This window comes from Vulpes vulpes, chromosome 10, assembly GCF_048418805.1.
Source record: "Vulpes vulpes isolate BD-2025 chromosome 10, VulVul3, whole genome shotgun sequence".
Lineage (NCBI taxonomy): Eukaryota > Metazoa > Chordata > Mammalia > Carnivora > Canidae > Vulpes > Vulpes vulpes.
This window is the reverse complement of record NC_132789.1, coordinates 77,625,119-77,649,779: the sequence shown is the minus strand read 5'-3', so window position 1 is coordinate 77,649,779 and position 24,661 is coordinate 77,625,119. Positions and strand designations below refer to the sequence as shown.

The 24,661-nt window shown below is 37.3% G+C and overlaps 1 protein-coding gene across 19 annotated transcripts in view; it reads right to left on the bottom strand.

Annotated features, from left to right (window-relative positions):
- The window catches only part of ANO4 (anoctamin 4), a 402,861-nt gene that overhangs the window by 76,015 nt on the left and 302,185 nt on the right, over positions 1-24,661 (bottom strand). For all 19 annotated transcript variants that reach the window (XR_011994944.1, XR_011994946.1, XR_011994947.1 and 16 more), the window contains 5 exons: positions 17,114-17,169; positions 14,607-14,728; positions 13,157-13,291; positions 11,776-11,872; positions 7,001-7,061 (listed from right to left, as the gene is read on the bottom strand). Coding sequence is in view for 14 of the 19 variants with exons in the window: in XM_072724685.1 (XP_072580786.1) it covers positions 7,001-7,061; positions 11,776-11,872; positions 13,157-13,291; positions 14,607-14,728; positions 17,114-17,169 (471 nt within the window). In the remaining 5 variants the exon portion in view is untranslated. The remainder of the gene's footprint in view (positions 1-7,000; positions 7,062-11,775; positions 11,873-13,156; positions 13,292-14,606; positions 14,729-17,113; positions 17,170-24,661) is intronic.

The window sequence follows — 24,661 nt, the reverse complement described above, 5'->3', positions numbered from 1 at the left end:
AAAAATAAAAAATAATTTAAAAAAACCAAAAAACAAATGGATAGCAATCTGAACAAACATTTCACTAAAGATGTGCAGAATTGAAATAAACTCATCAAAACGTGTTCAACATCATTGGTCAATAGAGAAATGGAAATTAAAACCACAATGACATAACACTACACATCTACTAGAATAACTACAAAGATACAGACTGATAATTCCAAGTTTATGAGAATGTGGAACACCTGAACTCTTATATAATGCTGGGAATGCAAAATGACACAAGTATTTGGAAAACAATTTCTTATAAAGTTAGATGCTTTTCCTAAGATCAAACAATGTTTCTCCTAGTTATTTCAAGAGAAATAGATACAAAGGCTTATGCAAATATGCACAAAATTATAATATCCAATGATTCTCAGCCTTATTTTTTAATAAGCTAAAAACCTAAAAGCTATTACTGTTGTAACAGCTAATGAATATTTGGCCAAATGTTCATTAATTAGTTAATGGATATACACATTTTTAGTATATCTAGGCAATGAAGTACCATTCTGTACCAAAAAGGAACTGACTACTGATATTTACAACAACATACATGAATTTCAGTCACATTAATCATAGTGAAAAATGCCAAACACAAAACGCTAAATATCAAACGATTCTATTTGCACGACATTCTAAAACAGGTGAAACTATAGTGGTAGAAAGCAGGTTAGAGGTCCCCAAGGGACTCACTGCAAAGTCTTGAAGAAACTTTCTGAAGGATGAACATGTTCTATATGATCATTTTGGTGATGATTACATGACTATATATGTGTGACATTACTTACCAATTGTACACTCAAAGTTGGATTTTATATAAATTATACCTAAATAAAGGTGATAAAAACTTCCCATAATCCCCTCAATCTGGAGAAAAATTAACATTAATAATATGACATAACCTCTTTGTTTTCATTAGTATTTAATATACTTGAAGTCACTGTTTTTGTATACTTTATATCCTATATTCACCAATTTTTAAAATACAGTCTTCATGTTCTATTACCTGCTTTGAAAGACTAACTTTTAATGGCAGCTTATAATTCCCTTAGTGATTCTTCTATTGTTGGATACTTATTTTGCCTATTATATATAACTAACACTAGGAAAACATATTTATGTATAAGGATTTGTTCTGTAATTTAGATCTTTTCTAAAGCCCAATTCTGCATAATATTCTGACTGAACATTGTTACAGCCTTCTAAGTGGCCCAACTTCCACTCCTCCCCTGCTGTTGCCAGAGATACTTCCCAGGCACAATTGATGATGTCACTCCCCAGCTTATAACTTCAGCTGGCCTTCTGTTGTCTACAAGGTGAAGACATGGTTCCCTGTTGAAGCACAAATATCTTATGATAAACAAGCCTCAAGCCTCAACATACTCTCTGCTATGGGTTGAACTGTGTTTTCCCAAAGACCCAATGTCTGAATATGACCTTATTTGGAAATAAGGTAACTGCAGATTAACTAGTTAAGATGAGGATAGGCTCTTAATACAGTGAGATTAATCCGAAAGATGACCATGTGAAGCCACAGTGACAGGGAGAATGCAGGTGAAGATGGAGACAGAGATTGGAGTGATGCACCCACAGGCCAAGGAATGTCAAGGATTGCTGGCTGTCATAAGAATTTAGGGGAGAGACATGAACAGTTGTCCCCTTAGAGTCCTCAAAAGGAACTGACCCTTTTCATACCCTGATTGTTGACTTCTAGTCTCCAGACAATCAAGAGAATAAATTTCTGTTGTTTTAAGCCATCCGGTTTGGGGTCCTTTGTTACAGCACTCCTAGGAAACTAATACATACTAAATATCCCTATCGCATTGAATGGACTCCCTTTTCAGAGACTTGCCCATGCTGTTCTCAGTTCAGAATGTTTTCCACACCTCCCTTCAACCCCACTCTTTGCTTGGCAAATTTAAGACACAGTTTCAGGATCCCCTTTTGAATGAAAGCATCTTTGCTTTTCCTTTCTGCTTCAGGAAGTTGGCAGCATGGATCACCATTTTCCCATTGTAAATTGGACTTAATATACTATAGTATAATTACCAACTCACCCTTGACATACTATGAGTTTTTTAAGAACAGAGATCACATCTTACTAATTTTTGTATACCCACTGCCAACTGATAGTGAGAATGCATGGTCTGCTGAGTCATGAAATCTTAACATATCCTACAAAAGGTACATGACATAGTATACAGACTTTGGAATGACTTCAGTTAGGCAGACCAAATCTGGTTTAAAATCCAGGTTCCATCACTTAGCAGTTGCTGGGTCATTGTGGGCAAATCACATAAGCTATCTGAACCTTGATATGTTCATCGATAAAATAGGGATTATATATTTCTTCCTGATAGGTTATGAAAAATTGATGAGGTGCCATATGTAACTACACTTATACACCTAATAGGCATTTAGTAAATATACATCTTTTAAAAATATATATTCACTATTTTTTTGTTTTTTTAATAATAAATTTATTTTTTATTGGTGTTCAATTTGCCAACATACAGAATAACACCCAGTGCTCATCCCGTCAAGTGCCCCCCTCAGTGCCCGTCACCCATTCACCCCCACCCCCCGCCCTCCTCCCCTTCTACCACCCAGAGTTAGGAGTCTTCATGTTCTATCTATATTCCCAGAGTTAGGAGTCTTCATGTTCTGTCTATATTCACTATTTTTGTTGGACATATACATACGACTATAAAGTCAATGTACATATGTAGAAATAAAAAGCAAGTATTATAAAACTTATTTTCAAAACTGAGACACACTTCATTTACAAATTACTGACAGACCATATAAAGAATCTTTGAATTTCCATGAAAATAATCACAGTCTTGTTATTTTGATTGGAGAACATGGACCTTGATTTATTTATTTACTGAGGGCAATTTAATTTTTGGCAATGAAAGTAAAAGGAAAAGAAAACAGAAAAAAGAGAGAAAAACTCCCCAAAATGAAGAAAAGAGAAAAATAATCTGCTTCCTGACAAGTCTCTGCCAACATCTAGGTCCCTAATGACTCATTTTTCCCCCCTAGGGAGAAAGCTAATGTAGGCCAAAATTGTTCAGTCTCTTCAATCTTTCTGAACAAAAATGAACAATGAGGAAAGAGCCACACTGTGGTTTAAGCCCAGAGCCCTCGGGTCACAGTGTACCTTGAGGGTCCCTGGGAGGCCCCTGCTATCACAAAGGTAGTGAGTTCTGTCAAGCCCCTTTTAACTCCACACAAAGGCCCTTCCCAGCTGCTGAAGACTGGTTCCAAATGGAGCCCTGTTGTTTTTCTGGTGAACACGCAAAGCAACAGAACAAACACATCAACCCCATCCTTCAGAGGTCTCATAAACCACTCATGTCTGTTTTTAACATCTCTGTATCCAGCAATTTACCCAAAATAAAGTGCATTTGTTTTCTTAAATGTAACTTGTCAGTCATAAAAGATGAGCCTGAGACCTTAACCTGAGCTCTATTAGAATTGACACACTTTTATAGAGCATCACCATCACAAAACAGTATAAATGGGGCTGGGGACAAATGTAACAGACCTTTTTTGATCTCTGAAGCAGAAGCAAATAGGGTTACAAACAGTATATGATCTAGCAATAGAGTGTAGAAGCTAAGAGCGCCCAGTTTAACTCCTGGTTTTGCCACTTTCTAGCTACTACCCCAGCTTCCTCATCTATCACATGAGGATAATAACAGTACCTTCCCTCAAATGATGCTATAAAAATTAACTGATTAGGATGGTGTCTAGCACATAGTAAGCCCTCAATAAGTGTATGCTATTATTAAAGATATTATTGGCCATTCCAGATTCCTGCAAAAAGCACGGACCCATCTACAAAGAAACATGCGGGGTAAATCATTCTTTTTTTCAAACTGTCACATTTCTGGAACCCATACAAGATTTAAGCAGTAAGCTGTCAACTAAGACAAAGCAATTCAGAGGATGAATTATTCCAGGCTTGCTTTGCCTAGAGTGTCCCTAAAATGTTCCCTTCTGCCCAAAGGTTATTGCAATACATCTATCAGATTTTTGCTGGATACCCTCTAAGGCCCAAGGACTGTCACATTTCTAATCTACCCATTTGCAACTCAGAAGTTTCTCAGCTCCAAGTTCTGGGCAGCCACCACCAATCAACTGAGGTTGGCAAGGATAAAATATAACTATTTGTTATCACCAGCATAAGACATTTAAAACCTGCAAAGATGGGATCCAATTCCCCTTATAATGGTGGTACTGGGTGAGGGGTAGGGAAGATGATGACCTATGCCTATAGACCAATGTTATTATACCAAAATTTCACTTCTCTAGAGTCTCAGAAGATAAACTGGGAGAAAAAACATTATTACAGTCAAAATTGGTGAAGTACTAATAAGGGAGTTTTATGTATTAATTCTTCCAGTAAATTACTCTCTATTCCTAAGAATTAACTTATTACATAGCAGACTCATGGACCAAAGCAGAGCTGCCCAACAGGTATGCTAGGGATGATTATAGGTATACAAGAGGTAATAATCCTTTCATCTCTTGGGGCAGGTAAGCAAAGGTACTTAGGGCAGTATCGCGTATCTCAGTATGCTGTGCAAATATTACCATTTCATATGCGTGTCATGACTGGAAAAAGCTTGGGAACCACTGGTTTAATAGATGAATGCATTTTCTACAGTATCCTCAATGGTAACTATGGCAAAGCTTAAGCACTGGGTGGCTTATTATATATACTTCCTATTATGGTTACCAATACAAATATATTCTAGAAAAACCCAATACACATTCTTGATCTGAGAGTTCAGTCCCATAACCAAAATTCTGTTCTGATTAGCTTCCTTTGTTTGCAAGGGATGGAGAGGCACATGCATTAAGGTGTAGCACAGATAATGAGGGCTCTTCACAAGTCCTATCAAGGAATCCCATGGGAATTAAAAGACGCCTATTCAAGAGACAGGATACAGAAGCCAGCAGTTTGAGAGACTTCAGCCACAAGAGATCCTAAGTCCTTACCCTCATATCCTAATAACACAATTTGGCTACATCCTCTCTTTCTCTTTGGGAGGCTCTCTTGCATTTTCTCCCAGTTGGCTACCAGTGAGCTTATGGACTCTCTACTTTATATATTTTTCACTAATACTTTGCTTTTGCTTCTTTCTAGGTTCTGATTTCTCATAACTTCAACCTGCTCATAACTTCTTCTGATCCCTACTTTTACCTCATGGTCAATCTCAATTTCCTTCTTTCTCCCACCTTTCTGTCCTCTCTGGATCTTGCAGTGTCAATTCCTATTCCTGACTCTGTCTCCACATTTTTCAATACACATTGAAATGTGGATTATTCTTGAGAATAAGCCCATGGATGATCTTGCCAGTTCTTCTTTGGGCAGAACCTTAGTTTTTCCTCCAGGCTATGGTTTGACTAGGTTCTTGGGCATCATGCTCCTTCAACAGAGCTGTAGTGGAAGAAACAATTTTCCTTTGAAGATTTCTAGATAGGGAAAACAGTTTATCTAGAACAAGCCTCCTCAGGAGAACAAGATTTTTATATTTTCCATTGTCAAGGAGACCATTTAAACACATTCATTTTCTTATTTTTTTTAAAAAAACTTTTGATAATTTGCTTCTTTATCCCTTTTCTTTTTCCCATCCATCCATCCAAAAAATGAATCTCTCTGTCTTCAAAAGAAATGTATGGAATTTGGGATCCCTGGGTGACTCAACAGTTTAGCACCTGCCTTCGGCCCAGGGTGTGATCCTGGAGACCCCGGATGGAGTCCCATATCAGGCTCCCTGCATGGAGCCTGCTTCTCCCTCTCTCTCTCTCTTCTCTTCTCTCCCTCCCTCCCTCCCTCCCTCCCTCCCTCCCTCCCTCCCCCCCTCTCTGTCTCTCATGAATAAATAAATAAAATCTTTAAAAAAGAGAGAAACGTATGAACTCTCCAATAATTATAATGATCCTTGAGGAACACAAATCTACTAGGGGAGATAAACTGTGTTTGAAAATCATTTTAAGTGTCTGAAGAATACCCAAAATCAAATGTTACCAAGTTCAAAGGACGAAGATGACAATTCATCTAGTCTCTGAAAGATGGAGAAGATCTGATGTTCATTCCAGACAGAAGGAACAACATGAGCCTAAGGCTTGAGTTCGCAGAGTTTTATAATATCAAAACAGAGATTCTAGCAGAAATGTGTAATAATTGTGAAATATTAAATTAAAACCAAGTTGAAAAAATAGAGTGTAAAAAAAAAAATCTTTCATTACTGCTCACTTACCCTTTCCACAGGGAAATCCTCTCTTCAAAGGTAATAACCATAAACTGCTATAAATTTGCCCAGACTCCTTTCTATACTACTAAACCAAAACATTAAAATGATTTGATGAGAAAGATACTAAAACTCATTTTTCGAAGAAGTAGGTTAAGTACTTTCTTTGGGTTAAGAAATTCTTTAAGTGAATGTTCCATCACATTTTGTTATCATGGAGCTGTTGACTTAAACTGATGTAAAAGAACTCAATTCAGTTTTGTAAATAGCTCTCATTTTTAGGGGATCATTTTAACCAGAACTGGAAGGAAGCCAGAGGTGAGTACTCATAGATTAGGGGGATGAAAAGATTCCACTCACAACAGAAAGTCCCACATACTTCAATGAGTACTTAGATCTTCACCAGATTTTTTGATATACTATACATTTTTTTTTGTCTCCAACAGAAGGCGAATTTTACTTTAATAATGGAATATTGACGAAATTGTCAAAGGCTTAAGAGAAATCAGATGTATTTCTCCTCTACAACACTGCTTTTTAAATAAACTAAATGATTTTTTTTTTAGCCGCTTGTATCTAATAGAATGGCCGACTGAATTTACTTAAGCCTCTTTCTTTCACATTTATATGACAAAATCAAATTTCTGAAAGAACATGTTCTAGAGCATATATAGGGAACTCAAGTTACATGGATGCAGGACACTTACCCCAGACTGCCATGAAAACAGCAAAGAATACAGTGGCTCCATTATCAAAGAGGTGGGTTACCTGGGAACATTATGAATCATAGTTAAACTAGTTTCTCATATACCAAGTTTCAATTCACAGTTTTTCAAAATAAAAATAAATGAATTTTGCGATGTTTCTTTGGGATATTTTCCTTTTGGATCATAATCAAGGAGGACGTTCCTCCAATTATGAAGTTGTTTGGGTACGTAAGGAGGATCTGTTCCCTTTACGTAGGTATTATCAAGTTGAACATAAATTTATCAACAGCCCCGATACTGCTAAGAATTTTCTTTGATGCCCCATAAAAACTATTATACGTGGACATATGTATATTATATACTTTTACTTAAGACTAGGAAGGTATTATTATTGCTGCTTTAAAGGCTTCTGATTTCTATTTTTAATGCCTCATTTATTCACTTGGAAAACCTGGCTATCTTGACTGTGTAGTTTTGAACAAACATTTTCTGGGCTACCCTCTGGATTTTAGTATTACAAAGAAGAGAGAGTAGACCATTAACAAAATCCACTTCCACCTTTATTAAAGCCTCAGGTAATCACTGTATTTACCTATTACATATAACACAAAGACAGCTAGCAAATACTTTATTGCCAGATAATATATTCTATCACAAACACTACAGCAGAAAGCTATTTGTCCTGCAAAACTGTCATGGTCATTTCTGCCTCCAGGATAAATCACACCAGTGTCATGCCAAATTGAAATGATGACTGATACATTCATAAAGCATAATCTTTTTTGGGTACTTTATAGCTCTCTATAAAATACACTTTACTGTCCCTTGGAGAATGTGCCAACTATAAACAGGTATTTTCCTTTTATATCAGAGTGTGAAGTATTTCAAAATTTTCCAAAAGTTCTTTTTCTTTGAACATAGGAGAGATTAGCAGCATTCAAATACCTCATGTATACAAAAGGCAAAAGCCAATATTTCGTATGCCAGAGGGGAGTGCTAAATGGTATATTGCATATCATATAACGCATTGAGCATTAAATCAAGCCTGAGACTTCCAGTGGTATGTGGCTGGTGTGCACTCTCTATTAGGGTATTTATAGGGTGTTGGTGGAAGTTGTAGCTTGTGCCATCAGATTAGATTCTGAAATCAGTTGTAGTGGTCATTGTTTTTGGCTGTTCACATTGTCTTTCTCCTTCCTCCTGGTAATAGATGCCTCTCATGTAGGTCCCTATGGGCATGTTGCTCAAAGAGAACCAATTAGAGTCCTTTCCTGGGACTGATATACAAACATCTGGAGAGGGACATTTTTCTGCTGCAGTTACTTGGGAATATGTGAATCAGGAGGGGTGAGTTAGTAAGGATTTTTGGTTCCTACTATACAATGGAATATTACTCAGCGATTAGAAACGACAAATACCCACCATTTGCTTCAACGTGGATGGAACTGGAGGGTATTATGCTGAGTGAAATAAGTCAATCGGAGAAGGACAAGCAGTGTATGTTCTCATTCATTTGGGGAATATAAATAATAGTGAAAGGGAATATAAAGGAAGGGAGAAGAAACGTTGGGAAATATCAGGAAGGGAGACAGAACATAAAGACTCCTAACTCGGGGAAACGAACTAGGGGTGGTGGAAGGGGGGAGGAGGGCGGGTGTTGGAGGGGAATGGGTGACGGGCACTGAGGTGGACACTTGACGGGATGAGCACTGGGTGTTTTTTCTGTATGTTGGTAAATTGAACACCAATAAAAATTAATTAAAAAAAAAAAACGGTACGTTAAAATAGCCTGATGACTCCCTTTGCCAAAATCAACCCTAGAGAAGCAGACAACAGATTCTGGGAACCAAAAATCACAAAAATAAAGACCCTAAGGAACCCCAGGGCAGGTGGAAAGTTGCCTTGAACTGGCGTGTGTGTGTGTGTGTGTGTGTGTGTGTGTGTGTAGGAAGTGGTGGTATACAGGGAGAGTTAGTGGCAGTTCCCTAGCAGAGTGGAAGCTTATCATGGAACAAAACATAATTTCTACTCTAGCCTCTCCCTCCATGGTCATTGGATATGTCTCCCATCAAATCAGCTGCAGCAGGCCAAGCCACAGGGGCTGGTTCTTGGAGTAATATCAAGGATGCTCAGAGTTCTGACTGGCTGAGGAGAAAAGGAGATGCTCCCTGGCCAGCTGGCATTCTCTCCTCAGCCCAGGTCCTCTTAGACTCCAGGACTGGTAGATTACAGTCAGGGGACAGTGGCTCCGCCCAATTCTGTTTTGTTCTAGGCAGATTTAAAAATGAAACTCTGACCAAAAAAGTCCTCTGGAAAAAGCGCACAGTGGTGCCTGGGACAAACTGTCCTCTCCTTTCTGTAAATTCACCAGGACTGACAGCTGAGTGCCTGGCCTCTGACCGTTACTCAAAATTGGTTGACACCTCCAGGGGATAGGCATGCACAGGCCAACATAATGAAGTATTTGGGGAGGACAGCGGACTCCAAAGAATTCTAAACTAGGCAACATCAATGTTCTGAAACTGACATTCTGTAACAGCAGACCAAGCATTTTTAAAAAGCATACAAATTTGCTTAAGGAGATAAAGAAGACAGAAATCTCATATTGTGGCAATCGGTAGCCACCTTCCCTATCATGTGGCGAGAATCTGTCTGCAAAAGGGTCATGCAGACAGAAAGCCAAAGAGCGACATCTTGGAGGACCAGTTTAGGCCTGGAGGCTCTTGTTCTCAGTGTGAGCTATTTTAGTATATTTTTCAGTGAAATGAACCAATAAGTCCCTTTCTGCTTAAGCCAATTTAAGTTGGGTTTCTGATCTTGCAAATGTAAAGGCCGGAACTAAAGCATTCCTGACCAGCAGAACAGCCACTGATTAGAGTGATCTGGGCTCTGACTTGATCCAATATTCCTATGTATCCTCAGTCCTATGAAATTGGTTTGGCATTTCTAATAAATGCTTCTAAAGGAAACACTATAGACCTTCAATTCTCTCATTCTGAGACTTTTTCAGTTTTCATTTTACTAAATTTTTTAAGGCAAGACCAAATCTAAAATCTGGAATCCAAACATCTTGTAGCCTCAGTATGGCACAATGATATGTTTTGCAGTCAGATAAATCAAGGCCTAGCTACTTACTACTGTGTGACCATGGATGACTAATTTTTAACTCTGAGTAAAATAAGAGTAATAACATCTATCTTGAAGTTGCTGTAAGAATTAGAAATAAAAATGTAGGTTGCCTAGATACTTTTATATCTACAGCCTAGCTATTATTATAATTAATACTGTTCTAGATCTTATGTTCAGTAGAATAACTGTTCAACTAGCTCCTATAAAATCGGAACACTCTGAACTATCTATGATGAACCTTTCAGGGAATCATCACAGATCTCCTAAAAAGAAAACTTCACTCAAGTCCTATCTTTTCATGTAAAAAACAAATACCCTTAAACAACAATAACAATAAAAGACTGGCTTTCTGAGATTTCTCCCAAAGCAGAACTTTTGCACCTGGGTCATTCAAGCTTAACTCATGATCTTTAAACAAAATTATATTACTGACCAAACTCTTGACTCTCATCAGATCTGTACTTCCTAAGCTCATTCTGTTAAATTTGTCCTCACTTGCTCAGATCTATCTGTATGTTCTCCAAAGGTAGGGAGAGTATTTTGTGTCTTTTTGGTCCCTTGCAAGCACTTATCTAAATCTTTCGAATATCACAGCTGGCTGCTGTGGTTTGGGATCCACCCACACAGACTGGCCACTTGCAGTGCTATAGACATCATGGATGGGCAGCCTCCTGGGCTGTCTATCAAAAGTTTTCTCATTTAAAACAAAACTCTGCTATGCCAATAGTATAATCAGATAGATCCAAACTGCAGGGATTGCAGACATTCAGTAAAGTCTGAAATGTATATGAAATCTGAGCAAGTCAACATGTAGTAGTCTTGGAAAAGTCTTTAGCAGCCCATACTCAGCTATCACTTTGTATTAGTGACACTGCCCATAAGTAAAAAATAAGGAATTTGAGGAATGAGTCTAAAATTTTAATAAAGTAAGGCCAATCATGATAAAAAGACATGCAATAACATATAATAGATGTAATGATGCTATGTATTTGTTTTTTTTTCAAAGGACTTTTCCATATATGTACTATCTTCTCTGGTCTTCATGACATGCCATGGGGCAGAGAAGGCAGGTATCATCACTGCCTGCATTTTAGAGATGAGAGAGCTCAGCCTCAAAGAGACTGTCTGTGCACACGGTCAAGGAGGCAAGTAGCTGAAGTAGTCTTGAATCTATTTTTTTTTTTTGACAACAACAATAATGAAGGAAGAACGTCATGGCAGCTCTCATTGACTAAGAGCTTACCATCTGCCAAGCACTTTGCTCTGTACACATTTTATCTCACTTCTTATAACAATCGTATGAAACAAGTATCACATTCTCCATCTTACAGATAAGAAAACTGTGGCTCAGAGGTAAATAACTTGTTCTGGGATTGACAAGTGGTAAAGAGCAGAGTCAAGATCTGAGTCTTTCTCTGACTCTACCAACTGCACTCTTATATATATATATATATATATATATATATATATATATATATATATATATATTTGAATTAGAACACCAAGTGATAGAGGTAACTCTCTCCTACAATATAAACTTGAGAATCAAAGACCAGAAATGACAAAAAGAATACAGCTACCCTCTGTTCCTCATGAAAATACATGAAAAATTCAATCTACCCAGAATGCTGCAGATTTGAAATTACCTTGGCATAAACGCAGCTGTCTGATAGCCTCATGAATGGACAGTATTTATCGCACACAGGACACATGATGATATCTGTAGCTTGGCAGACTTCTTTACTGGAAAACAGAACAGAAAGGATTGCTTTTTAATGATAGCAGAGCATGTTTCCCCCTCCAATTTCACCAGAATCCTTAACCACTAAATAATATCCAGTAGATTAGATTTTTGTCTGTAGAAGCTTCCTAGTCAGGGATCCCTGGGTGGTGCAGCAGTTTAGCGCCTGCCTTTGGCCCAGGGTGCAATCCTGGAGACCCGGGATGGAATCCCACGTCGGGCTCCCGGTGCATGGAGCCTGCTTCTCCCTCTGCCTATGTCTCTGCCTCTCTCTCTCTCTCTCTGTGTGTGACTATCATAAATAAATAAAAATTAAAAAAATTAAAAAAATAGAAGCTTCCTAGTCATATCTGTTATTAATGTAAACAAGTGCCTGCACATTTTAATAATTTGATAAACCTACTCATTTATGAGGCTGTTTCTTGGTTTTACATATTAATAAGTTAAACTCTGAAAATACAGGAATCAAAACACTGGATGTTATGCCCTAAATTATACAAAAGTCATTCACAACATTGCACAGATTTGAAGCAATTTCATACTGAACTGTAGGAACAGTCAGGTACCTAAAAGTGCCTGCCTCAATCTCTATGTGCATGATAAGTGAAAAGTAATAATGGAGGGATAAATAAAAATATGATGCATTAGTTCTAGGGGAAAACTACATTCCTATTTAACAATTTCACCAGAAAGTAAAATATTTTTGCAGGTGGGAGAATCAATCAACCACTTTTACTTTTGCAATCACTTCTAAAAGGCACATTTATTATTTAAAATCATTGTCCAGCCTGGCAATAAAATCTCTGTGAATACCTTAAACTGTATCTGGTGAGAGAGTTGAAATAATAATCCTCAACAGTGAATCATTCTCAAGGCCCCAACAAGTTGGTATGATGTCTTTCTGGCTTAGGTTTAAAGGGTCCTTGTCAAACACAGAATTCATAAAAAGGACTGTCAACCCACCTTTTTTGCAGGATTAGCAGAAAAAGGTAAAAAGTCAGAGAAAGAGAGCCACTTTTAGCCAGCGAAGGAAAGCCATTTTTCCATGGACACAGAGTGGCCTATAGGTCCATAAAGGTAAACTCTGCTTTCTTGGTGACTGAAGACAACAGCCACACTGGCAATGGATGGAAGATCTAGTGAATTGAGCCTCCTGAATTCTTCCCAGCAGGGACTGAGAAGAAAGTGAGGAGGAAAAGTGGGCCCACATATGGGAAGATCCCCCAAAGCACCACCACCCGTTTCTAAATAGAAGCAAAGGCAGGCTTACCCAGAGCTCCCCCTACCTGACTTGGCAGTGATCCAGAGTGATGACTCCATACAAAAAGACGAACAGTCCAATGAAGGCAGCTGGGAAGAGCATACCAGTGTACCAGCCCAACCAGGCAAAATACAACCCAATCTTCTCTCCAAAGTACCGCCTGTTTAAGATATGAGAGCCTTGCATATCATAGTGAAGTGTTTAGAGTTTAGGCATTATAATACTTTGCTCAATCATTTTACTTTGTAGCAGCCTTGCTGATAAATAATGCATCCAAGAGAAGAGAGCGCTTGACCAAATTAAGGTTGTGGGCTTAAATTTCTTCTTCTTTTATTATATATCAGAAACAGAATGAGCCCTTCCATAAAAGAACATGATTATACACAAGCTTGTTCTCAGAACACAGAATAAACCCATGCCCATTCAGGAAGATACAACACTTAATACAGAACCAGGAGAATTTGAAACATGAAAGACAACATATAACCTCATCTTTGCCGTTTCTGAGGGTATGCTTGTTTGTAGCACATGTATTGTGATTACACATATCTTTAAAAATAGGAAACAAAGTTATTGTGAAAAACAATAGAGAGAGAGAGAGAGAATGCATGAGGGAGGGGTTGGGGCAGAGGGAGAAGGACAAACAGACTCCCTGCTGAGCAGGCAGGGAGCCCATGGTGGGGCTTGATCCCAGGACCCTGGTATCATGACCTGAGCTGAAGGTAGATGGCTAACCAACCAAGCCACCCAGGCGCCCCAGTTCTGGGTTCATCTTTTAAGGGCACTAGTGAAAGTAAAACAAATCCAGCTAGTCTAGGAAATGAGACATGATTTTCTTTCATATAAGGAATCCACAAAGTGTGGATTGTTGCTACCCAATCTTAATGATCAGTCTCTAAATAATAAGACATCAGAGTATAAGGCTGCCATAGCAGAAAGTTGGACATAAATAGTTAAATAAAAAATATACTTCCACTGTACAATTATCAGAGGTTAAAAGCTGATAGGCTAATTTGACTTGCAGAATTAAAACAATCTTGAAAGGTTGTTAGTGGAAAATTACAATAAGCCTGTAATGTATTAGAATGACAGAACTCCATTTTTCCTACTTACACAGATAGTAACAGATATTCCATTTGTCACTAATATATGCAAGCACATCACCTTTCTGCAATTACCGATAGTTTGTAAATAAGGGTCATAGATGACCCACTCCTTATAAAGTCCTGTTGGGGTGGGGGGCTGAGCTGACCTCACAGGCTCCTTCCTAAGGTCTTTTTGGAGGAAGCCCCATCCTCATCAGAGTGAGGTCTAGTTTCTTAAGAATGACCCATGTCCTCTGATGAGTTGCCTTCTTGAGATGAAGCCAGATTTGAGTAAGAGCTGTGTAACTCCGGGTTTCATCTTGTCCCAGCCGACAGTCTGCCCTAATCGTTCTGTGCAAGATTAATGTTTGCAGCTGGTTAAGAACTCACCTTACAAGATCCAAAGGCTGGTATTTATACCACACGCCCCAGGAGGCCCAGCACTCATAGAGCAGATGTCGGTGGTTTTCCGCTCCATGAGTTCTAATGGAGTTTTTACTTCTGTAACTTCCCTGGGATAAAAACACAACTACCAGTGAGGTTATACCCAAAAAAGCCATAAAGAAAAGCTGATAGTAATACTAGTCTCTTATGGCAGAAGTAATGATGGGGTAGTTTAAAAAAGAAATGGATCCACACTACTGAAAGGAAAGCGGTTATCGTGGACACAATCTTGGTGATGCTCCCGTGATTGTAAAAAGAACATGCTTGCTAGGAATCAGGCAGGTTTGAATGGATTCAAATTCAGCTCTGCTACTTTTTATGTAGAAGGTCTTAAACTCTCTGAGCCTCAGATTCTTGGTTCATAATGGAACTAATACTTATGTGCCTTATTAGGTTTCTTTCATGGTTTAAGTGAATAGAGTGTCTTGCCTAAAGGTCATGCCCAAGACATAGCTCTCTTTTCTGTTTGTCTCAAGACAGAGTAGTTGGTAAATAGCCATAGCTGTACACTTGCCTTCTCCACACAAAACCCCTAAAATATAAAAGCTGGATGTAACCTCAAAGTTACAATTCAAATCCAATTCATCTCAGGGAACAAATGAGGAGACCAAGGGCCAGACAAGCAGAGGTTTTTTTTTCCTGAGTTCAAGTTAGTTGCAATGCTAGTTTCACAAACAGAAAAAGTACTCTCTAGAAGTGGACTAATTTTTAACATTAACCTGAGAAGTTCTTTCTTAGTGGAAGGTAAACAAGGCTGAGCAACTAACTCAGGTTCTAGTTTCAGCTCAAACAACTCACACAGGAACTAAATGGGGCTAACTTTTCTCTAAACCTCTGGTTAAATTTTTAACACGAAACAAGGGGAACAGTATCTGCCCTTCTTGCTTTTATGCCTCTGAAGGTTATTATGATGTTAAATAATATAATTAAAAAAATAAATAATATAATTAAGTTAAACTGAGAGGAAAGAGTCAATAGACGGATTATGTCACTGTTGCTGCTGTTACTAATTTGGAAGGTCTCTTCTTAGAGAACATGGGGCTTTGCTGAGATATGAAAGCCAAAGAGAAGAGGCCTTGAGCTACTCTGTGGGGTTTTAGAGCTGCATCTTCTCAGACATCCTCCTACCTGCCAACTTCTCACCAAATAGATACTTCTGCTTACCTACCATTGCTCAGACACTGCCCTCACCAAGGGGAAGGGCTCGGCTGTGGGAGGATGCAGTTGTCACTGAAACATTTTTTTGAGAATGCCAGCTAATAACTACAGGAAGCCACATGATGTTTTTTTGGGGGGAGCAGAGTGATCTGTCTTTAGAGTTCAAAAATAACCTATGTGTGGCTTTAGAAAAACTTTGGGTCAAAATGTTTGCTTTTGTCATATGAAAAGGATCATTCCAAAAATGCTTCAGGGGAGTCTCTGAATAGCGTCTTGGGCCAAAGCTTCTAGTTTTCTTACTGAATAAGATTTGTAAAATTCTACATCACCTTTGCATCCTTGTGGTGTTTAAAACAACAGAAACAGCACCGTAAGCAACCCTCCCCCCCCCGCCCAAAAAAATAAAGGTATGCTTTGGAAAGAGTTGCCATTTGGGAACTGCTGGAGCTGTTCTCCAAGGTTTATTGGCAAACTGTTCACATATTTTTTCTAGCAGAAGACTTTTGGAACTCACTCCTAGGAGTTCCAGCTTAGCTATTTGTGAGATCCTACAGGGCACGGGCTACGAGAGTCATTGTTGTGCTCTCCGCATCACACAGTAACTGATACAAAGTAGAGGCTCAATACCAAATATCATGAAGATGACAACAATCTCTCACCAATCATGAGGACTATGTCCCTTAAAATCTATGTGTAAAAGAGAATCCTGAGTTAAATAACCCAAGATTGAATGCGGACAACAGAGTTAAGGGTAATCACAGGTACATTTACTAAAGTCCTCATATAAGACAAAAATCATTTAGCAAATAAAAAGAATATCAAAATTTACATATCTTAAATGAGCAATAATAGGCACAATACTCTTCATTTCCATTCATCACCCTTTGGGTACCAGAGACTTTTCAAGATGGCTCCTTCCTACTCTAAGGAATCACCATAGATTTCTTTGTTGCAGAGACTATGTATTTCAGAAACATTTTCCTCATGGGTCTGGTACCTCATGCAAATTTTCAATGCTTCTTTAATTTTATGACTTTGAGTCCCCTCAGCAATTCCTCTGGATTTGTGCTCATTGACTCTTAAGTATTCTTACAATTACATAAAACAGATATATAGAAATAAATCTATGCTGGAGGAGTGATGTCACAATGCAAATAGGCCCTCCCTAATTATCCATTGAACAAATTAAATTCATTCTGAACAAATGTCATATCAGCAAACTCAACTGATGACTATTCCCAGAGCTGATTTAATAACAAGAAATTGACAGAGGAGGAGGAAAAGCAGGACAATACCTCATGCAGAGGAAATGCAGCTTCATAGGAGCCATTAGTAAGCAAACGATTCAGACCTAAAACAACAAACAAAAAAATTCAGTTTGAATTAATATTGAGTCTGACTCCTCATTCAAGATGAACGTAAGGGTGGTACTTTTTAGAGAAAACAATCTAGGCTTCCAAAAGTGATTCAAACCCAGCTGGGGACCCCAACAGTTTAGAAAGTTTCCTAGCTATCTGCTAGGAAATTGGACTCAAGCGCTGGGAAATTAGATTTTCAAATAGAAACAAAACAGTGAAGCATACCTGGTATAGTGCCTGGCATAGAGATGGGAATATACTGAGAAAAGTAGATGAATCTATCATATAAAAAAAGTTATTTTCTACCAAGAGCTCTTTTTATAATTTTCATCCAGAAGCTTCAATGTGGATAAATCTAACCCTTCTGCATTGGACTAGGGGTATGATTTTGAAAAAGTCACCTTGTCCTCAGACCTCAATTGTCTCATACATAAAATGGGGAAGAGGTGTTGGATATGTGGAATTTTTTTTAGAGACATCATGTATCACAAGAGAGGGAAAGGCAGAGGGAGACACAGAGAGAGAATCTTAAGCAGGCTCCATGTTGGGCATGGAGCCTGATGCAGGGCTCAACCTCACGACCTGACTGAGGTTAGGACCTGAGCTGAAATCAAGAGTTGGACATTTAACCAACTGAGCCAACTTGTGCCCTGGATATGTGGATTATTTTAAAAAGAGCTTTATTGAGGCCTGATATACCATAAATGGCACAGATTTAAAGCACAGAATTCGGGAAGATCTGACTTCTATATGCACACTTGAAACCATCAGCACATCAAGATAGTGGACATATTCATACCCCAAAGTTTTATCATGCCACTTTGTAACTGCATTCCTCTCTACACCATCTCCAAGGCAGACACTGATTTGCATTCTGTCATTATCAGTTTGCATTTTCTAGAGTTTCATATAAATGGTATTATAGAGCATTACTCTTTTTTATCTGAATTCTTTCACTCGGGAAAATTATTTTGAGATTTATCCATGTTGTAACTCTTTTTTTTTATTGCTTAGCATTCCATCATATGGATATATAACTATTTGTTATCTATTCCCCTTGATGTTTGTTTCCTGTCTTGAGCTATTACAAATAATGCCACTGTGAGCATTCATTTAGAAGTCTTTGTATGGATATCTGCTTTTATCTCTTTTGGGAAAATACTGAGAAGTGGAATAACTAGATCATATGGTGGATATATATTTATTATTTGCCATCTGCATATCTTCTCTTGTGAAATATCTGTTCAAATCTTATGCCATTAATTTTATTATTGTGTCATGATTTTAATATATTCTACATGTTTTTCATTAGACATATGCTTTGAAATTTTTTTCTCATAGGATGTGGATTCTCTTTTCATTCTCTTAAAAATATACTTCAGAGAGTAAAAGACTTAATTTTTATGAAGTCCAATTTATCCTTTTTTTTTTTTTTTTACAAATTATATTTAAGAAATTCCCAACTAACCCTAAGGCCACAAAGGTTTTCTCCTAGAGTTTTTATAATTTTAGGTTTTATATTTAGATCTATGATCCATTTGAGTTGATTTTCATATATGGGTTCATTTTTTTTTTTTTTTTTGCATCTGGGTATGAATTGTTTCAGCACCATTTGTTGAAAAGAATCCTTTATACACTGAATTATCTGAGTCTTTGTCAAGAATCAATTGTCCACATACATGTGGCTCTACTTCCGGACTCTATTCTGTTCCACAGATCTACTTGTCTATCTTTACATCGGTACTACACTCTTTTGATTACTATAGGTTTATAATAATTCTTGAAATCAAGTAGGTTTAGTCTTCCATTTGTGTTTTTTTTTTTTTTCAAAGCTACTTTGGTTATTCTAGGTTATGTAATTTTATTCAGCTTGTCAATTTCCATAGACACATACACATGCACAAGGTTGGGATTTTGTTTTTTTCTTTTTTAAAGATTTTATTTATTCATGAGAGTCATGGAGAGTAGAGAGAGAGGCAGAGACACAGGCAGAGGGAGAAGCAGGCTCCATACAGGGAGCCTGATGTGGGACTCCATCCCGGGTCTCCAGGATCAGGCCTGGGCTGAAGGCGGTGCTAAACTGCTGAGCCACCCAGGCTGCCCCAACCTTGGGATTTTGACTGAGATTGCACTGAATCTATAGATTAAACTGGACAGAATTGACAATGTTGAGTCTTCTGATCTATGATCAGGGTATATTTATTTAAGTCTTACATTTTTCTCACCAATGTTCTATAGTTTTCAGTGTATATACCTTACATATCTTTTTTTTTTTAAAAAAAAAAGATTTATTTATTTGAGAGAGATGAGGAGAGGCAGAGGGAGAAAGGAGAGAGTCTCAAGCAACCACACTGAGCATGGAGCCCAACGCAGGCCTCCATCTCACGACCCCAAGGACTATGACCTGAGTTGTAACCAAGAGTCAGATACTTAGCAGATTGTGCCACCCAGGCACCCCTTAACATATCTCCTGTCAGATAAGTATTTCATATTTTTTGATGTTATTATAAATGGTATGGTCTTTAAATTTTTAATTCCTTAGTTTCTGGTTCATAGAAATACAACTGAGTTTTGTGTATCAGTTTTGTTTCTTGCAACATAGCTATACTCACCCTACTAGTGTTTTTGTAGATCCTGTTGGAACTTCTATACACATGGTTATGTCATCTGAGAATAAAGACGGTTTTATTTCTTTTTCAATTTGGATGCCTATTATTCTTTTTCTTGTCTTTCTTTTTACTAGCACTGTCTAGTAAAATGATGAATATGAGAGCAGACATACTTGTCCTGCTCCTTATCTTGAGGAAAAAAAGCCTTTAGTTTTTAACATTAAGTATAATGTTAACTATAAGCATTTTATAGATGTACTTTACTGAGGTTGAGGAAATTCCTTTCTATTCATAGCTTGCTGAGTTTTTATCAGGAATGAATGTAGGATTTTGTCAAATACTTTTTCTGTGCCTCTGGAGATGACCATATTGTTTTCCTCTTTTATTTTGCCAAAGTATTAAACTATGTTGATTAATTTTTAAACTCTAAGCCAACTTACAGATCTGCATAAACCCTACTTGGTCATGATGGATTATATTTTTTATATATTGTTGAGTTTTATTTTAAACTTTGTTTACAATGTTTGCCTCTATTTTCATGAAGGATGTTTATTTGTAGTTTTCTAGTATAGTCTTCGCCTGGTTTGGGTACCTGGGTAATACTGCCCTATTCTCCATATTTCAATTTTGTGAAAGAGTTTAAAATTGGTATTATTTCTTTCTTGAATGTCTGAGAGAATTCACCAGATAATCTGGGCAGGTAGGGGTATTTTTTTGTGAGAAGATCTTTCTTCTTTCTTTCTTTCTTTCTTTCTTTCTTTCTTTCTTTCTTTCTTTCTTTCTTTCTTTTCTTCTTTCTTTCTTTCTTTTTAAAAGATTTTATTTATTTATTCATGAGAGACACAGAGAGAGAGAGAGAGGCAGAGACACAGGCAGAGGTAGGAGCAGGCTCCATATGCAGGGAGCCCGACGTGGGACTTGATCCTGTGACTTCAGGATCATGCCCTGGGCCAAAGGCAGGTGCTAAACTGCTGAGCCACCCAGGGATCCCTGTGAGAAGATTTTCAAGTACAAATTCAATTTCTTTAACATATATGGAGCTAATTAGGTAATTTCTTTTTTTTAAATGCTTATATACATAAGTTCATTTTTTTCAAGTTTTTATTTAAACCCAAGTTAGTTAACATACAGTGCTATATTAGTGTCAGGTCTACGATATAGTGATTCGACACTTCCATACACCACCCAGTGCTCATCATGGTGCACTCCTTAATCCCCATCACCTATTTAACTCATCCCCCCACCCACCTCCTTTTTGGTAGCCATTAGCTTATTCTATAGTGAAAAGTCTGTTTTTTGGTTTAATCTGTCTTTTTGTCCCTTTGTGCATTTGTTTTGTTTCTTAAATTCCACATATGAGTGAAATCATATATTGTCTTTCCCTGACTTATTTTGCTTAATATAATACTCTCTAGCTCCACTCATGTCATTGCAAATGACAAGACTACCCCTGCTTGTGCTCTCTCTGTCAAACAAATAAATAAAAGTGTTAAAAACATAAATTAAAAGGCTGTAGTAATCAAAACAGTATAGTACTGGCACAAAAATAGACACATAGATCAACAGAACAAAATAAAAAACCCAGAAATGAACCCACAATTATATAGTCAATTAATCTTCAACAAAGCAGGAAAGAATATCAAATGAGAAAAAGTCACTTCAACAAATGGTATTGTGAAAACTGGACAGCAACATGCAAAAGAATGAAACTGGACCATTTTCTTACACTATACAAAAATAAATTCAAAATGGATTAAAGACCTAAATGTGAGACCCGAGGCCATAAAAATTATAAAAAAGAACACAGTAACTTCTTTTACATCAGGTATATCTCCTGAGGCAATGGAAACAAGCAAATATAAACTATTAGGACTTCCTTAAAATAAAAAGCTTAAGCACAGAAGGAAACAATCAACAAAACTAAAAGGCAACTTATGGAATGGGAGAAGATATTTGCAGATGACCTATCAGCTAAAGGGCTAATATCCAAAATATATAAAAAACACAACTCAACACCCAAAAAACAAATAACCTAATTAAAAATGGGCAGGAGATATGAACAGACATTTTTGGAAAGACATACAGATGGCCAATAGAACATGACAAGATTCTCATCATTATTTACCAGGAAAATGCAAATAAAAACTACAATAAGATATTACCTCACACCAATCAGAATGGCCTAAATCAACAACACAAGGTTATTTTTTCTCTTGAATGGGTTTTGAATATTTGCATCTGTCCAGAAATGTGTCCATTTAAGTTGTCAAATTTATTGACAAAAGGCTATTCACAATATTCCCTTAATATATCCCCAATTTTTTTGGTGGCAGCACCTCTACTATTCTTGGAAATTTAGGAATTTGTATTTTCTCTCTTTTCTTTCTGATAAGCCGGACAAGAAGTTTACATTAGTTTTCTATCATTGTGTAATAAATTACAAGAAATGTAGTAGCTAAAAACAAGAGCCATTTACTATCTCATACTTATTTTGGTCAAAAGTCTGGGCATGCTCTACCTAGGTTCTCTGCTCTGGGTCTCACAACATCAAACTGCAAGTTTGGGCTAGACTGAATTCTTATCTGGAGGTTCAACTACAAAAGGATCCACTTCCAAGCTACCTTGGATTATTGACAGAACTGATTTCCTTGAGCTGCTACATTCATGACAACTTGCTTCTTAGAAACCAGCAACAGGGAGAGGGAGTCCCTGTTGCTGTAAGCGGCTGAGCTGGGGACAGGCCTAAACACTCTTTTAAAGGTCTTTCCTCCTTATGTCAGTCCCACCTAGGATTTTAAGTCAAAGTCAAACTGATAAAGAACTTTTTCACATCTGGAAGATCTCCTAAACTTTTCCACATAATGTAACACAATCACAGGAGTGACACAATCATCTATGCAATATTCCATTTGTTAAATGTAAGCTATAGTTTCTACCTACACTTAAGGGGAAGGAATTACACAGGACATGACTCACTGGAGAATCACCTTGGGTGTGTTTACCACAAGGTTTATAAATTTTGTTTTGTTTTTAAAAGAAACAGCTTTTGGTTTCACTTGTGTTATCTATTGTTTTTTCTATTTCATTCACTTCTTCTCTTTTATTATTTCCTTTCATCTACCTATTTTAATTCCTTTTTCTTTTTCTTGTTTCTTAAGATGGAAGGGGGGTCATTAATTTTGACATTTCATTTCATATATAGGCATATAGTACTATACATTTCTCCCTAAGTAATGCACACTTTTTGTATATATTGTTTCTGTTTTTATTGAGTATAACATACCAATTTTTCTTTTTTCACTGATGAGTTATTTAAAAGGTATTAGTTGTAAATATTTGTAAAATTTCCGGAGATTATCTTCATATTAACATCTAATTTGTGTCCTCTGTGGTCAAAAAACATAATCTATAGGACTTGAATCCCTTTAGATCTATTAAGTCTTGTTTCATGTTCCCAAATATGGCCTATCTTGTTAATGTTCTACATGCACTTGAAAAAAACAAATAAAGAAGATGTGGTCTATGTATACAATGGAATATTACTCAGCCATTAGAAATGACAAATACCCACCATTTGCTTCAATGTGAATGGAACTGGAGGGTATTATGTTGAGTGAAATAAGTCAATTGGAGAAGGGCAAACATTATATGGTCTCATTCATTTGGGGAATATAAAAAATAGTGAAAGGGAATAAAGGGGAAAGGAGAAAAAATGAGTGGGAAATGTCAGGGAGGGAGACAGAACATGAGAGACTCCTAACTCTGGGAAACGAACTAGGGGTGGTGGAAGGGGAGGTGGGCAGGGGGTGGGGGTGACTGGGTGACGGGCACTGAGGCGGGCACTTGATGGGATGAGCACTGGGTGTTATTCTATATGTTGCCAAATTGAACACCAAAAAAAATAAATTTATACATTTGGGGAATATAAATAATAGTGAAAGGGAATAGAAGGGAAGGGAGAAGAAATGGGTAGGAAATATCAGAAAGGGAGATGGAACATGAGAGACTCCTAACTCTGGGAAACGAACTAGGGGTGGTGGAAGGGGAGGAGGGCGGGGGGTGGGGGTGAATGGGTGACAGGCACTGAGGGGGGCACTTGACGGGATGAGCACTGGGTGTTATTCTGTTTGTTGGCAAATTGAACACCAATAAAAAATAAACTTATTATTAAAAAAATAAATTCATAAAGAAAGAAAGAAGAAAGAAAAGAAAGAAAGAAGAAAAGAAAGAAAGAAAGAAAGAAAGAAAAGAAAGAAAGAAAGAAAGAAAGAAAGAAAGAAAGAAAGAAAGAAAAAAAAAACAGGTATTCTGCTATTGTTGGAGTGATCTAAAAGATTAATTATATTCACTGATAATGTTGTTCTGGTCTTCTAACCCCTACTGATTTTCTATTTATTCTATTAATTACTGAGAAAGAAGTATTGAAATATCCAACTATAATCGTGGAATTGTCTATTTTTCTTTGCAGTTCTGTCAGTTTTTGCTTCATGCAGTTTGAAGCTATAGGCTTTTAGAATTGTTATGTCCTCCTCATGAATTGATTGAATTTACTTTTATCCCTGGTAATATTCTTTGCTCTGAAATCTATTGTGTCTGATATCAATATAGCCACTTCAGCTTTATTTTGGTTAAGCATGTTATAACTTTTTGGAACCTTTTACTTTTAACCCATTTGTGTCTTTAAAGTTTCTTGCAGGCAGCAAAGAATTAGGGCCTTCTAACCTCTGAATTTTGGATTGGGATCTTTAGAACACTTACATTCAATGCTCTGTGAATTAGGAGGTATTCCAATTTCACTGAAAATCCTTTGGGGTTGTTATTTCACTGGGTTTGGGTAGTTTCCTGATATATATGCACTAATTAGTACTCTGCTAAA